Source organism: Zalophus californianus, chromosome 10 (genome assembly GCF_009762305.2).
Source record: "Zalophus californianus isolate mZalCal1 chromosome 10, mZalCal1.pri.v2, whole genome shotgun sequence".
NCBI lineage: Eukaryota > Metazoa > Chordata > Mammalia > Carnivora > Otariidae > Zalophus > Zalophus californianus.
Genome location: NC_045604.1, coordinates 35,597,614 through 35,613,132, shown reverse-complemented (window position 1 = coordinate 35,613,132; position 15,519 = coordinate 35,597,614). Strand labels below are relative to the sequence as shown.

At 52.1% G+C, this 15,519-nt stretch overlaps 1 protein-coding gene across 3 annotated transcripts in view; it reads right to left on the bottom strand.

Annotated features, from left to right (window-relative positions):
• Positions 1 to 14,596, bottom strand: part of CAMK1G (calcium/calmodulin dependent protein kinase IG) — a 29,076-nt gene extending 14,480 nt beyond the window's left edge. The window contains exons 1-3 of one of the 3 annotated variants that reach the window (XM_027609720.1): positions 14,518 to 14,596; positions 14,352 to 14,390; positions 4,101 to 4,221 (exon numbers count right to left, since the gene is read on the bottom strand). In XM_027609720.1, coding sequence (XP_027465521.1) covers positions 4,101 to 4,192 — 92 coding nt within the window. In that variant the 5' untranslated portion in view covers positions 4,193 to 4,221; positions 14,352 to 14,390; positions 14,518 to 14,596. Of the gene's footprint in view, positions 1 to 4,100; positions 4,222 to 12,923; positions 13,052 to 14,351; positions 14,391 to 14,517 lie in introns of those variants that run through there. The other 2 variants (XM_027609719.1, XM_027609718.1) reach the window with 2 other exon arrangements.
• Between the last annotated feature and the right edge of the window lie 923 nt (positions 14,597 to 15,519).

Sequence of the window (15,519 nt, the reverse complement as noted above, 5' to 3'; positions counted from 1 at the left end):
TCTTGTTTTTAAAAGGGGCCTCTGGTGACCAGGCTGTTGGAGCTGTGGTTAGCTAGCAATGGATGCTGGAGCCCAGGTGCCCATGTGAGAACCTCAGCTTTTTGGGTGACAAGTCACTTAACTTCTATAAACCAAGTTTCTTTGTCTGAAAAGTGGGAGTATCAATAGTAGCTCATCCATAGGGTTGTTTAGAAGACTAAATGAATTAACATATATAAAGTGCTTAAAAGCATTGCTGACATCTGTTAAACTACATGTGTCAGACACTATTATTGTTATTACTATTACTATTTGAATACCATAGGGGGGGACACCTGCTAGTTGACAAGAGGTGATAGAGTGTAAGGGAGGAAACATCTGGGTCATCCTCTCTCCTGCCATCTGGGGATTCTAGAATGGAGGCCCAAGAGCAGTCAAGCTTGTGTAAGGACTTTGAGAATCTACGTTAGAAAATACTTGGGTGTTTCCTGGGTCTGAGCTTCCTGTCTCCCCCAGCTGCACTCAAATGGAGTTAATCAGAGCCTTTTAGAGCCTGCTCTATTCAGTCACTCATTCCTTCACGCATCCCTTCAATCAAGATTTATTGAGCACCTACTGAGTCAGACATTGGAGATAAAAAGGTAAGTGTTTCTGCTCTTAAGAGGCCTGTAGACAAGTGAGGAACACAGACAAATGAGCCATTAACATCTGATTCGAAAAATGTTATTAGGCATTCAATGAATGCTTGTTCAGCTGATGGAACCTCTCTGTGTGAGGCACTCGGATGAGTATCAGTCTAGCTTAGAGTGTGCGAGATGGACACGTACAGAGAAACGGGGGGCATTATGAGACCACAGACAATGAACACTGAAGACAGGGTCTCTGCTCTGGTCCACGATCCAGCAGATGCCATTCACCTTGGAATCACTGTACATCTTCATACAATAATTATTACACCACTTTCCCCCCCAGCAGACAGCAAGCTGGAAAAAAGGGCACTTTTTTTCTAGTGTGTACAAGGCAGTTGCTTGGAGTAGCTAAGAAGCATGTAATTCCTGGCCTTTGGACTTCAGAGTTCCCTGAACCCAGTTTTAAGAGGTGAATGGGAGTTAGCCCAGTGAAAAGTTGGAAGTGATGTCTCAGGTAGGGGTGAGAGGGAAATCCAAGGAATAGTATGGAGGTGCGGGACAGCAGGTAGGGATTGGGGCTAACCGGGGTCCAGCACCATTTGTGAACTATGAGACAAGGAACAAGGGGAGATGAATGCGTAGGAGTACCCAGTCCTCTGCCTGATCACAGATGGAAAATGCTCAAGAAATGTGTGATGGATGGTTGGATGGAAGGCTGGAAGGCTGGATGTGTGAGAAGTTTGGCCTGGGATTAGCTGTGTGTTCTACTCATCTTCAGATGCCACTGTCCCTTTTGTGAAAGGAGAGAGGCAGACCACACAGCCTTTAAGATTCCTGCCGGCTGTGACCTTCTAGGACCCACTTGCAGAGTCCCCCCTTCCATCTGTACACAGGGGTAGCCCCCTCGTTTCAAAGCTGACACCCACCCGGGTCCTCCTGTGGAATGAGATCAAACAGGCCTTCCTGGGGGCACAGCGTGTGTGAACAGCACCACCTGGAGCTGTGCAGTGTTGTGGCAATTCGAAATGGTGTTACTGCCCTTCTGCCTCAGGCTGCTTTGTATAGTGTGTGTGTGTGTGTGTGTGTGTGTGTGTGTGTGTGTGTGTGTGTGTGTGTGTGTGTGTGTGTGTGTGTGTGGCAGGGCAGGGGAGAGCGATTACAAGACTTAGTTGTGCCGTAGGTCAGACTGGGGAGCAGAGGGAGCAGAGAGCTAGTTTCGAGCAGCTAAGGTTGCTGGGGTCAGAAGGCAAGACAGGCAGAGCCTCCGGAGCCAGGGGTGTTTTGCTGCAATAGAACTCGGTCTGCCTTTCCTGCTCGGACTAGCTCTCCCCTCTTGCTGGGTGACTGGTTGCTGGGGGAAGTGAGGGAGGTCCGAGGAGAAAAGTCTCTTCCTGCACAGTGAAAGCGGAAGGACAGGCACCTGGGTGACAAAGTCCCTGCTACGGACTAGCTTTGCCCAGTCTCTCTGCCTTAGGGCCCTGGAAGTGTGGGTGACTGGGCAGATTTAGTGAAAGCCTTCTCTCCCTGGTGGGTTGTTCCAGAGGAGCTGGGGGTCCTGAGCTTCTGGTGCATCGTACTCAGAGGAGTCTGCTCTGCCCACTGCTCGCTTCCCCTCAGCCCCTCACTGTGGTAACTACACGGGGTCTGCAGCCTGGGGCTGCTTGTCCCCCTCCTGGGCACTACAGGGGTGCCTACTCTTTAGCTTTTGTTCAGCCCCAACTGCTGCAACAGCTGTGACCTGCCCCCCATCTTGTCCTCTCAGTTTCCCAAATCAGTGTGGGGCTGGGTAGGTGAGAGCCACTGAAAGCATGTAAAATACAGATTCCTAGCTCCCCAAATCCCAGGGCGGTAGGTCTGGGACCAGGAATCTGTACTTAAAAAAAAAAAAAAAAAGAAAGAAAGAAAAAACAACTACCTAGGCTAAAATGCTACTAGGGAATTATTATTAACTCTCTTGAGTGTGACAATGCCATTGTGCATATAGAAGAAAATGCCTTTATTTATAGGAGATGCAGACAGAAGCATTCCAAGGTGACATGTCATGATGTTTGCAACTGTTTACAAATTGTCCAGGGAAATCAGTGTGTGTGTGTGTGTGTGTGTGTGTGTGTGTGTGTGTGTGTGTGTGTGATGTATGTATGTAAAACAAATATAGTGAAATGTTAACAATTGTTGAATTGAGGTGGCGGGTATGTTGGTGGTCCGCTGTACCATTATTTCACTTATTTTTTAAATTTAGTTGAAAGTTAGAGGGCTAAGCTCCTCCCAGTGACTCTGACGTCCCTCTCGGTTGAGCACCTCTGTGGCCGGGCTCCACGAGAGTGGCATGCGTCTGGCTTCTGACAGCCCCACAGCACACCTCTGAGCAGACCGTGAATAAGCGCCTGTCACCCCAGGCATCCTCCCGCCTCCTCTTCATTTTTGGGATTCTTAGCAAATCATTTCTGATTCACGCATGAGTCTTGTCCCTCTCTCCTGCCAAAAACCCCCTCTCTAGCCACCCCCGTCTTGGCAAAGGTCCTTGATGGAAGGCCAGCGCGCCGATGACCAGCCCCAGCACTGAGGATCCTCCTGGGTGCTCAGAGCCCGACACTTGCCTGGGCAGGGAAAGCTGGGGGCTGGTGGGGCTCATCTCGGGGCCAGGCCTGGCTCCTCTGAGTCTACAGAGACAGTGTGGGCAACTGTCATTGCCCGAGGTCACTGCCTCCTAGCCAAGGCAGAGGGAGCTGCACTTAGCCCGAGCTGGCTAAAGGGAAAGCTTGCTCGAAGGGACAGCCTCCTCACTGTCCCTCACTTCCCGGGTCCCAGTTAGCCCAGACGAAGTAGCTGGCCAGCTGGGGTCCCGAGGCTCCGGAGCCGAGGGCCTCAGCAGCAGGACTGAGCGGACTGTCAGCTCCAGACAGGCTGTCTCTGTTCCTCCAGCCGTGTAATCGCTGCCAAGGGGCAGGCGCAGACTCCAGAGGCTGGTAGGAGTCTGGGCTACGGCATGACTTTATTTCTCCAACATGGCACTTAAATGTAGAGCAGAGAGGATGGTGGTGGGGATCCGACTCCGGCGTGTGTACCCATCAGCTCTCTGGGGCCCAGAAGCCCCTTCTCCTCTGTCTACAGTAGACAGTGCGGTTGGCCCACCTGTTTACTGCCAGGGGAAATAAAGAAGCTGGAGGAGGAGGCCCAGGAAAGTTCTAGGGCCACTGAATCTCCTGAAGTGCCCCAGAGCGCCTCTTCCCTGCCACTAGGGCAAGAAGCCACAAGCTGTCCCAGATCTAGAAGCAGGGCCCCTGGGGGTGGGCCAGGACGCAGAGCCTGGGGAAAGGGCTGGTATTCCCTGTGGGCCGCAGCCTATGAAACCAAGGTACCTTTCTCTACCCTACCTCCCTAGTCCCTTTGAGTCCCAGCTTGTCAGCCGCTGCTGGCCCAGAACAACTCTCTCCAGGCACCCCCCACCCAGTGCACAGCCTCGCCACCCCGTCTCTCAGCCCCAGGACTCACGATCCGAGCACTTCCATGAAGATGAAGGTTTTCCGGATGTTGGTGGTCTGTTTCTTCCAGGAGCTACAGTCATCTTCTTCCTTTCGACCCATCGCCTCCAGAGTTGAAGCTTTGGGGGATGCTTTGAGGAAGGGGAGAAAGGGTCTGATCAGCTAATGTCTCAGACAGGATGAGAACGAATTGCAAAAAGAATCGAAAACACTCATATCTTTCACATAATAACTAGAAAGAAGGATTAGAAGCAAAACCTGGATAATGGACAAAAATAAGACTATTCCCTCCGCTTGCTTTTTAAAATTACCACAACAGGGGTGCCTGGGTGGCTCAGTGGGTTAAGCATCTGCCTTCGGCTCAGGTCAGGTCATGATCTCAGGGTCCTGGGATCAAGCCCCGTGTTGCCCCCCAAACCCCCGCACCCTGTGAACACTCTCTCTCAAAAAAAAAAAAATCTAAAATTACTATAACAAACGTGTTGCGGGTCTATTGCCTGCCCATTGTACTTGTTATACGCTCAAGGGGTTGAGATTCTAGTAGTGCAAAGTCCACTTTGTACATATGTATTTAAGGGCATTAACACACACGTATGGATTAACACGTGACTATCCACCTTGGGGCGGGGGGCGGGGGTGCGGATGCGTACTCCTACCTCTCTCCTACCTGTTCTGGGCTGAGTGAAAGACTGTTCGATGAACAAGCATTGTTTCCTCCCAAGCTCCCGCAACATTAGTATAGTGCTGGAGAGAGAGTTATTCCTTAAAATCTGAATTGAATCTTGTCCTATCTTTGTATCGGGGTTCTGGAGTTGCCATATGCATTCACCCGAGTCAGCACCTATGATGCGCCAGGTGCCGGCTCCATACAGAGGATGGTCTGTCCTACTGGGACTGGCAGGCTCCAGGGGGCCTGCAATGAGCAAGTAGAGTACCATGCACGCAGAGACAAAGTGTGGGAAAACCGTGAAAGAATAAAACCTAGGCTTGTAAGAGGGACAAACGGGGACGGTCATCTTTAGATAAAGTCCCGGGAAGGCCCTATAGCAGGTCAGTCATATTGAAACTGTGATCAGAAGTTTGTGAAGGAGCCTGCCAAGCACAGAGCGTGTATGAGGGAGGATTTTGGCAGGAGTAAAATACAGGAGGTCAGTGTGGGGGCAGGGCAGGAACAGAGCCTGAGGGGATGGAAGGGACAGTGTGGCTGGAGCCGGGCGAACTCTGCATGACGCGGGGCGGAGTGGGCAGGGGAAGGCAGGCAGGGGACACACCGTTTAAGACTCTGCTAAAGATACTGGATTGTCTTCTAAGCGAGACTGTGAGACACTGAAAGATTTTTAGCCGAGCGGTTACACCACTGGTTTTCGAGCTCACACCAGCTGCTCTGTGGAGAATGGGGTGGGGGGAGTAGGAGTTGATATATGGAAAAATGGGTGGGGGACGGACGTCCAGGAGAGAAATGACAGTGGCTTGGATCATGGTGGTATAGTGAGGAAGAGAAGGGGTGGGCTCGGGATACATTCGGGGTTCTGATTATGTACGATGCCAAGCGATGTGCCCACAGAGCAGTGAGAGGGGTCTGGGCTGGCTGTCATGTTTCTGGTAGGAGTATTGGGGGGGACGCTGCCCTTCGTGAGGCAGTGAATACTCGAGAGAAACATGTTCTTGGGGGTGGTTGGGTGGTTTGGGGGGAATCTCTGTCCCTTTGGGCACTCTCTGCCCTAGTTGCCTCTACTACAGGAGGATACTGTCGGGGGGGGGGCGGTGGGGGAGCACCATTTCTGCCAACACCCTTTTCCCCATTCTCCTTGGACCTAAGAAGTAGGAAAATATGTCCACTGGCTGCAACTCTTAGGCAATGTCCCTCCTTCCCCATTAAAAAAAAAAATGCCTGTAGACTCCATGGAGTCTTCTAATAGCTTCAGCACAAAGAGAAAGTTTGTGCCTCCACAATTTAGCATCGGGTAAAGAGCGGAGGTTTGGAGTTCAACCTGAGTTCAAATTCTACCGCTGCTAGTTACTACTTGAATGGCCTTAGGCAAGTTACTGACCTCTTTGAGTCTATTAACTCATCTGTAAAATGGGGACAGAGTCCTCTATGGTCATGGTGCAGCTTAAATGAAATCGTGGACATATAGACTTAGCACATTGTCTCACATGTACTAAACAGTTGTGATAGAGATAATATTTGGGGGGTACTAAATCGATGTAACCCCTATCTGGAGGACTCATGTCATAAAATAGGTTCTAAGGTATAGAGGGAAACCGCTTCTGCATTCAGACACAAGTGTGGGGCTTAAGCCCCTGTGTATTAAGAGGAACATGACATGAGTGAGGGCCTTGCTGGAGAGGAACAGGTGTAGACAGACTGACAGTTTTGGTTGGAGTGGATCCTGGGAAGGAGACAGGGAGAAATAGGTGCACACATCTTTGCTTTCACCCATCCAGGAATGGGGGGAGATTGGTGACACAGATGGGTGGATGGGTGGCCTTCTCAGGACCCTGCTGTGGGGGAGCCATAAGCGTGGGAGGTACTCTGACTGCAACCACACTTAACGGGGCAGGAAGTAATCATGGGGCAGGCCTAGAGGGAAAAGGTGAGTGAGACGGAGTAGCATGACTGGCAGGATTCCAGAAATTCCCCAGGGCCTGTGGGGGTCTGCAGCCAGCTTATTCCAGAGCATGAGAGCCAACTGTGTGCGTCTCCCCAGCTCTGTGTGGAGCAGTCTCATGTTGTCAGCTTGAAACTGGCCGCAGTGGGAATACTGACACTATGGACACGGGCAAATGCTATAATCACTTCTGCCCCGGGCCCTGGTGAGGGGATACAGAGCTGCTCGAGGGCCTGCCCCCTGGGGTCCAAAAGAAGAGACAGCTTTGATGTCAGCAGGATGCCCCACAGGCCAGATGGGACCAGTCACACCTGAGAGGTCAGCAGTCATCCTCTGGTGAGCTCCCAGACAACCAGGACCTGAGGCCCCTGATGAGTCTGAGGCCCCCTTCTCCTATCTACAACCAAGTCAAGTAAGCACCTTATAACATAAAATGCCCCCTTGAAGTAGAGCAAGAGCAAGAACTGATCTCAGGGCTGTGTGTTTTCCTGGAAGAAACTGAATTGGCTAAATGAGACTCCATGGAACCTGAGATGCTATAATGAACAATTTCAAATTTAAAGTTCTCCATTTCCCTTTCTTGCTGCCTGGTGAGGGTAGGAGTTCACGAGAAAGATTTTACAGGAAATAAAGATCCTATATTCTCTTTGTTCACTTCAGTATTGTGTGTAAACTTGCAACCTTGCTGTGTACTAACTAGTGGCTGAGATTATGAAAAATGTGTGTGAGAAACGTTACGAATTCCTTAGCATTTGGTACGTTCCCATGTAGATCTGGTGGTTTGTGCTTGTACTTTAGGCCCGTTTGTGGAATCTGCTCCTCTTGGGAGGGTGGCAGCCCAGAGGGACACAGGAGTTCAGGGCCCAGGCACTAGCCAGAGGAGGACTCGCCAGCAAATGCAGTGGTGGTCTGACCCTTGATTTGGAGGGCACGGTCCACAAGGCAGAGACAAATGAACCCTGACTGGCAGAAGGCTTTGGGGAAGATGAAATATTAGAATTGAGGGCTATCTTTAGCCAGATACCATTCTGCAGATTCTTAGCCCCAAATCTGCCAGCTTCCACTTATCAGAGTGGTTGGCATCTGTGCTTGGACCAAGTGCTTCTTAGCGTATACACTGCAGTCTTGAAGAATGTACAGGATGGGAGCATAGGGGTGGACATTAAAAGGAGTCAAATCAACAGGGTCAGTCTGTGTCCCGCCATCTCTTCCCTCCACAAACGGGCAGGGCTGCAGATGCTGCTTTTCCAGGTAAGGCCCTAATCAAGAATCTTCTTTCCAGCTCAGGGGCCATCAGCTGGGGGTTTGTCACTCCCCCTGCTGGAGCCCCATGGAATGACGGCCTGCTCCCCAGGAGGCACGACCACCTCATTAGCAGATCTGTACTCACTGTTCCTTCTCTCCCATCTCTCTTAAATAGCTTAAAAACATAGTATTCTTAGCTAAGCTAGGCTATAAGAAAACATCTTTCCCGCCCACCCCTCCTCCCATACACTCAATCCTAACAATGGAGCTCTATCTTCAGAGCAAAGTGGAGAACTCTGGGGCCCGGATCTGAAACCCCCAGTTGCTCCCGCCCCTCCCCGATCTCAGAGAGGTCCCCAGGCCCCGGCGCCCAGCGTGGTGGAGGTCTAACCATGGGCTCTCAGAGGGGCGGCCCACAGTGTTCCTGCATCCTGCTTCTTTCCATCAAAGTCCTTCCCATGGCTCCCCTGACTCCCGTAATCTAGGTTCTTTCAGAGGAAAAGCAAACGCATTCTGAGACGCTTGCAGCCCCAAGAGTGCTGTTGTTCCCAAAGTACTCCCACCTCTCTCTTTCTGGCCTCCACTTCCACTGGGCTTCAAAGCTCAGGAAGAGCCGAGTTAGAGCTGATTTCACAGGTATAGCTCAGGAGACACCGTGGGTGTTGGCATCCGTGACCTCCACTCCTCAACAGGGCAAGGCCCTCGAGGATATTCTGTAGAAATGACTCCCGGCTGAGGAAACGACCTTCTTCATGGGGCCATCTTTGCGGTGTGGGGATAACACTCCTCGGTTCCCCCCTGGACTAAATGCGGACATTTCTCAAATGAATGCACACGCTGCTCACTGCTCGGGGCCAAAGCCGTTCAGAGGTCAGTTGTAGATTGATGGAGGATATGTGAGTTTCCCTCCCCTGACTGTTGAGTGCTGCAGGCACCCCATGTCACTCACCCGGAATCCCTAGTGCCTAGTACCGAGCCTGGCATACGTCAAGGGTCCAGCCCGTGTGTGTTAAATGATTCAGTGAGGAGTAGAGCCCAGGGGCGAGGGCGGGTTGATCAGGGAGTTGGACTGAAAATAGGTACAGCGTGGGAGGATGGATTCTTTACCTTGCTCTACAGACGGACCTCTAGCAAGAAGGCCCGTACCCTGGCAAGGGAGGCCTTGGGGCCTCCTCTCTCAAGTTCTCAAGGTCAGGCGCTGTCGAAAGCACCGTGGCAGGACAGGGCAGAAAGGCCACAGAGAGCCGAACCACCTTGGCCCCACTGCCAACATCACCACTCAGGGCCTGGTTCTCGGTCAGCAGCACTTCCCTGGGACACTTAAAGAAGCCTTCCCTGACCATTCTGTCTGGAGTCAGTCCCTCCACCCACCCAAAGTTACTCTACCATGTGAGCCTGCTCCTTGCTTCTGTACACCTGTGACAATCTGAAATTCTCCTGTTTATTGGTTTGAGGTCATGTCCTCAGGAGAAAGTAACTCCGTGTGGACCAGATCTTGCCCGTCTCCTCATCTCCCTTGGGCCCAGGGTGGCGCCTGGCTGCTAGGCAGTGCTCAGTCAGAGTTTTCAGGGTGGTCTTCCTGCTCTTTTGGGGGACAGTTCCACAGCTGGGGAGGAGACTGCAGAGGGAAAAGTTCTTCCTAAAGGGCAGGCCATGCAGCCCTGGGGTGAACACTGCCTCTGAGCGCCGCCCTTTCTGTGCTTCTGGGGACAGGCGGTGTGACCTGTGGTGGCATCCAGCTTGCCTCCTTATGAGGTGCTGCTGACAGATGCTTGGGCCACGAGCCCAGGAGGCAGGTGCCCTTCTCATGCTTCTTCCATGGAGGATCCCTATTTTTCTCTCTTCCGAAGCTCCATTTGGGTCACAGGAACAGCACTGGCACCAGAGAGAACTCTAATGCAGATGAGGCTAATTGTCGGTGGCCTCCTCATTGCCAACACCATTCCCCAAAGTTGCCAGGTCACCTCATGACCTCACACTGCCCTGGATACTCTCTGGCCCCTCACTCCTGCCCACCCTGCTCCACATAGCCTCCTTATTAAAAGTTTCCTATGTGGAGTCCCAGCTGCTCTGTGGTGCTTATTAAATGAATCAGCTGGACTAACAGCTTAAAAGTCACCCCTCCTGATAATACATCCCAGAGCCTTCGGTGCACCATGTTTTAATCCAGGCATTCAGTTCAATTCAATTCAATTCAATTCACTTCAATTCAATTCAATGTGTGTTTCCCAAACCCCATGGTAGGGTTCCTAAACTGGACAGGAACAACCCAGAGAGATGGAGAGAAGGAGAGAATCTTGGAATGGCACCTCTGCAGACTTCAACCCACAAATAATGGCTCTCAACTTAACCTATGGGAAGAGCCACTGTGCCTTTGTTTATGCTCTCTTGGGGCTTCTGAGCAAGCAGGTATAAATCACTCAGGGCATGGTAAGCAGGCCTCAGAGTCTTCCTAAGGGACCCTGTGTGGCTCTCTTACTGACTTCAGTGGAATAAGCCACCCTAAGACTGCTTTATGGTCTGCTTCCAGGGTTTTCCATTTCTTGGGAGTATGACTCAGAAAGCCTTGTGGGTCTTGGGAGGGAGGTTATCAGTTGGATCATCTTTCATAAGAATGTGCTCTCTGCCTCCAGGCTGGGGCTCACGGAGTCATGGCAATATATAAATCACTCGGTTATAAGGGGCTAAAAGGCTAGCGCTGGGATGTTTTGTTGCCCTGACCTCTAGTTTCCTGGACTCTGGCCCATATTGGACTTTGCGTCCTTTGGATTGAGAGGGCCATTAGAAAGAGCTCAAGTTCTCGTTCCGGTTTTGATTTGGTACGGAGGAGCTGTGCAGCCCCAGGCAGATCACTGTACATCTCTGGGCTTCCACATTTCTCCTTAGTGAAAAGAGGAGACTGGAATAGATTAAGGTTCCTTGAAGTTCGTTTTATTAGTCCCAGAAGACTGTGTACAAAGTAGATTTGCTGCTCCTTCTTAGAGATTCATGATCCACATTAGCTTATTAAAGGCTCTGACAACTGTTAAAGACACTTGGTTAATGCTATTTAACCTGGCATCCCCCAAACTTACTGGATTGTGAAACTCTTTCCTTGTGTAACACCTATTAGCATCCAGGGGATATAGGGTTGCCCAGAGCCTACTGTGGAAAACAGGGAGACTGGCCATCTCTGATACTTTGTGACTCTCCATTGGTTTGAGCAACGTATGAAATTTCCAGCAGCCTGCTGCCCTTGTCAGAGCATTGCTCTCCTCATGGTGTCAGAGACATGCAGCCGGGCCTGTGTGAGCTGTCACAACCCACTCCAGCTCATGGGCTGTAGCTCAAGCCCAGGCCCTGGATCTGAAAGCCTCCTGGAGACTGCTGGCTGGACAGAACCTCCATGGAATACGGACTCCATCCCCAGCACCTCCACTAGGCCTGAGTCTCAAAGGCCAACACTGCATACCAGTTTTTGTTCACAAAATCCCTAAGGAAGGACGTTTTACAACTGCCTCCTGCAGTTTATTTCAGGCTCAAACCCACATTTAAGTTTAAGCAAATCCCTCTTGCTGCAGTGACAAGCCAGAATTCACATGTTGCTTAAGATTTATTGTGTGCCTCTTATAAAAGAAATGAAGAACCTTCTCTAGGGCTTCACTTAGTGGCTGAGAGGTCAACACACAGGAGTCCCTGAAGAGAGCAGGGTGTGCCACAGACTCCTGATGTGCTCCTAACCCCAGGGGGCCTCAGTTTCCTCCTCTGCTGAATGGGAATAAGGATCCCTGCTCCACGCCCCCCCCCCCCCCCGCCCCGGCATTCCTGGGGCATCAGGGGGCACAGAATCAGTCTGCGACCACTATAATACTATGCAGAAACACTCTGCAACCACTATAATTCACAGGCACATGAATTAAACACCCTGCACTGGGGAGAAAGAGAGGGAAGCAAATAAGACTTTAAATAGACCTGAACACGCAACAGGAGACGTGAATCCACTGTTCCCTAACCCGTCTCAGCTCCCAAGTACGCCTCACAGTGTGGGCATCTCACTGTGATTTTAAAATGTTTAAAAATATCTAATTTTTCATACATCACGGTCTTGAAATGCAAACCAACTACTTCATCTGGTACTGAACCAAGGGAAGAGAGCCCGGCCGACACACTGGGAAACACTGCCTGCCAAGGGTTTCTTCGTGGGCATCATGCTGGTCTCCCTGGCACACCCTTCTAAGGAGTTTTCAAGGGTAACAGCGTTGACTGTGTGTCTGCCACACGCCGCCCTTAAGCCAGACCCTGCAAGAGGTGCCTCCTATGTGCAGGTGCAGGGCTCCTTACTTGAAGCGCCCGGCCGCCGGCCACGCTCCGCCCGGGGAGCGGTGCAGAAGGCGGGCTGCGCGCAGGAAGCCCTGCGTGACCAGCCCTGCCTCCCTGGACGCTGGCCCGACCGTCGTGAACAGAGGCGCCAGCGGGGAGGCCCCCATCGGCTTGCTCCCCCACTGCCGCTGGGCCCCAACCCCCACGCGGTGAACGTGGGGACGCGCCTGCGGTTGTAGCGGCGCGCGCGCGGCCGCTCCCGTCTCATTCATGCGGCAGCCCATTCACCGGGCGGCCCCGCACCGCACGCGCTGTGCGGGGCAGTTATTTTTGGCCGTGAGCGCGCTTGTGAGCGAGGGAGCTGGCGCCGGGGCGCCGCTCTCCGCTGCTCGCGGGGATCTCTCCCGTCCGGGCCCCAAGTGCTCCCAGGCTTTGCGGGGTACGGGCTGAGCGCAGGGCGCGGCACCTGCATCACCTCCCCTCGTGCCTCACTGCCGCCTTTCGGGGAGGCGTCATGAAGCCCATCTCACAGCTGCGGTACTGATGGGTAGAAATGATAAGAAAAATGCCCCAAATCAGATAGTAAATGGCAGAGCCGGACTGGGAACCCCAGTCTATCAGAGCCACCACGAAACCTGTTGCCATTCTCCTGGAGGTGATTATCCGATTTCACTTACCTTGCCTCATCCTTAGGATGCTTTCCTGCAACCCCAGCACCTGACCGAGTCCCCCCTGGAACACGGGACTTGGATGCTCCGAGCAAGGCACTGAGGCCAGGCCATCTACTGCCTCTCCCGGCTCCAGCTCAAACCTCTTGTCACTCAGACCTCAGGCTTTCCCAAAGTTTTGCCCTGTCTTTCTCAAGAGTGCTCTTAATACACATCCGCACCCCCCTCATCCCCCCCAACACACTGTAGCTATCCGTAGTATGGAAAGGTCACTGATGATGTCAGAAGTCCTGGGTTCAAATGCTAGTAGATACCACCCATATCCAGCTTTGCAACCCTCGGCAAGCCTCTTTGAGTGTCAGTGGTCCCCTCCATACGAAAGGAGAGATACTATTTGCCCCACCAGCTCGGTGGGCTTGTCCTAAAGACAACTGAGTAATGGCACATTATAAACTGTAAAGTGCGGTCCCCACATCAGGTATTACTAAGCACTTTGTGTTATGGCCTATTGGATCTCATCTTTGGCCCTGGTTAAGCCTGGGTCAAAAGGACTGCCAGGGGCCGGGCTGTTTCCGGCCTCTGCTCTGGGAAAGATCGTCCCTTTCCCCAGGAGAAACCTGCTTGACTCTTGGACCCTTCTCGGAGATTTTCCTCATGATCAGTTTATCCGGCTCCAGAGCAAGCCTCTGGCCAGCCATGCACTGCCACCAGAGCAGGGCGAGCCCCGGCAGCTGCGTCCGGGAGCCTCGGGGTTAATGCTTGTGCGTCAAAGTTACGTTGAGAGAAGGGGCCACAGGGCGGATGGGGGTGGTGGAGAATCTAGACCTTCTTTTAATATCTTTACCTGCCAGCCCAACTGGGGAAGTTTAAAGACAGAAGGGAGCCGGACACACCCCTGGGGAAGGGGAAGGAGGGGTCTTGTGACTGACAGCAATGAGTTCTGCATCCTAACGGAGCCCAGGCGGGACCTGGAGCTGGAGCCTGTGCATGGACCCCACCGGGAGGGACTGAGACTGGTCCGCTCCCCTGGGGGTTGCAGAGCCACAGGCTATTTACAAACTGCCTTTTTGCCCACTGGCTCCCTTAATCCTCCCAACAACCCAGACAGGTAGGCAGAAGGGCACTGCTCCTTGTCAGATGGGGTCAGAGAGGTTAAGAGATGAAGGATGGGCAGGAGGCAGGGGTGCTGGAGGTCCTGACGCTCTGCAGATGGATAGCCCCTCCCAGCCCCGGAGCCCTGAGGATTGCCCCTAGAACGCAGCCTGCAGGCGGGCATTGCAGGAGGGACAGACACCGATATTTTGCCCCCCTCTCCCTGCTCAGAAGTGCAAGCGGTTCCCACTCACGCCAACCTTGAAGTGACAGTAGAGATGGCTCTGCATGGACGTGCCACTGGGCCCCCAGTCAGACTTATTTTCCAAGGCTGCTACAACTTACCCTTGATACCACATGAGTCAGGCAAGACTGAAAATGGAGCTGAAATGAACAAAATCCCCAAGTTGCTTGCAAAAGTGGCTCTTCACACACATCTCTAGGTGCCGCCTGCCTCCCACTAAGCCTAGGAAACCTCCCCAAACCAAGAAAAGAATCAGACTCATCTTACCCGGAGACTCAGAAGGAATGGTGCTCCTGGTGCTCCTACTCCAGCTCCTACAGGTCTGTGAGGATTAGCTGCTCCAGTGCTTTAACAATAAACCGAATTAAAGGGGAGGAATGCAGGGGTTTTCTTTCCCAGGACCGTAACCAGGCAGTCTTAAAGGGGAGGAAAAGTAGCCATGGTGGCTTGCATCTCCTGCCTTTTCTCTGCTTTGCTTTCCCTCCCTCCGAGAAGCATTGAGTCTGATCCAGAAAATTGCTTTTGCAAAGGGCCCTTTTATGCCTTGTGTGTGTGTGTGTGTGTAATTGTGTTTGCATTGATGTGTGTAATGGAAAGAGAGGGAGGAAGAATAAAAAGCAAATATAAAGCCTTATATTACAGGTTTCCGTTGGCCTGAATGGGGTGGTAACAGAAAATCAGAGACACTTTCTAGGACTGCCTGCCTCAGTTTCTCTTTTAACCACTCAGTTGCTGGAGTGTGTTGTTTAAAAACACCTTCTGGGGCAATAGGATATCTACACTGGCCGGAATGTAGGGATTGAAGACCCCTCTGTGTCCAGTTGTCTGTTACAGAATGGGAAGAGAAGCAGGGGGACCCTCTGTTGGGTGGTTCCTCCCCACATCTCTGCTATGTCTCCTCCTCCCTGTTTCTGGAAGCACAGCATCCTGATCCCAAAAACCTACCATCCTCTTTTCAGTCCTAACCCATTAGACCTTAGGAGATCACTCCCCTTCCTCTGGAAACTCTTCCGACTCCGCTCCCCGTACTCAGCTCGTCATCCTGCTCTTGATCACCCCAGCCTCCTCTTGGCTGTTCCTTCAGTGCAGGTTCCTTGGACTGTCTTCTGCCTCCTTGCTTTCTCTTTCTCTAATCTTTCCTTAATCTCAACATCCACTTACAGGGTCTGTTACCCTCATCACGTGAATATCCCCAATCAACACCCCCATCCGGGTTGTCCCCCTTAACCTTAACATCCATATGTCCACTTCCATCTACAAATAATCCTG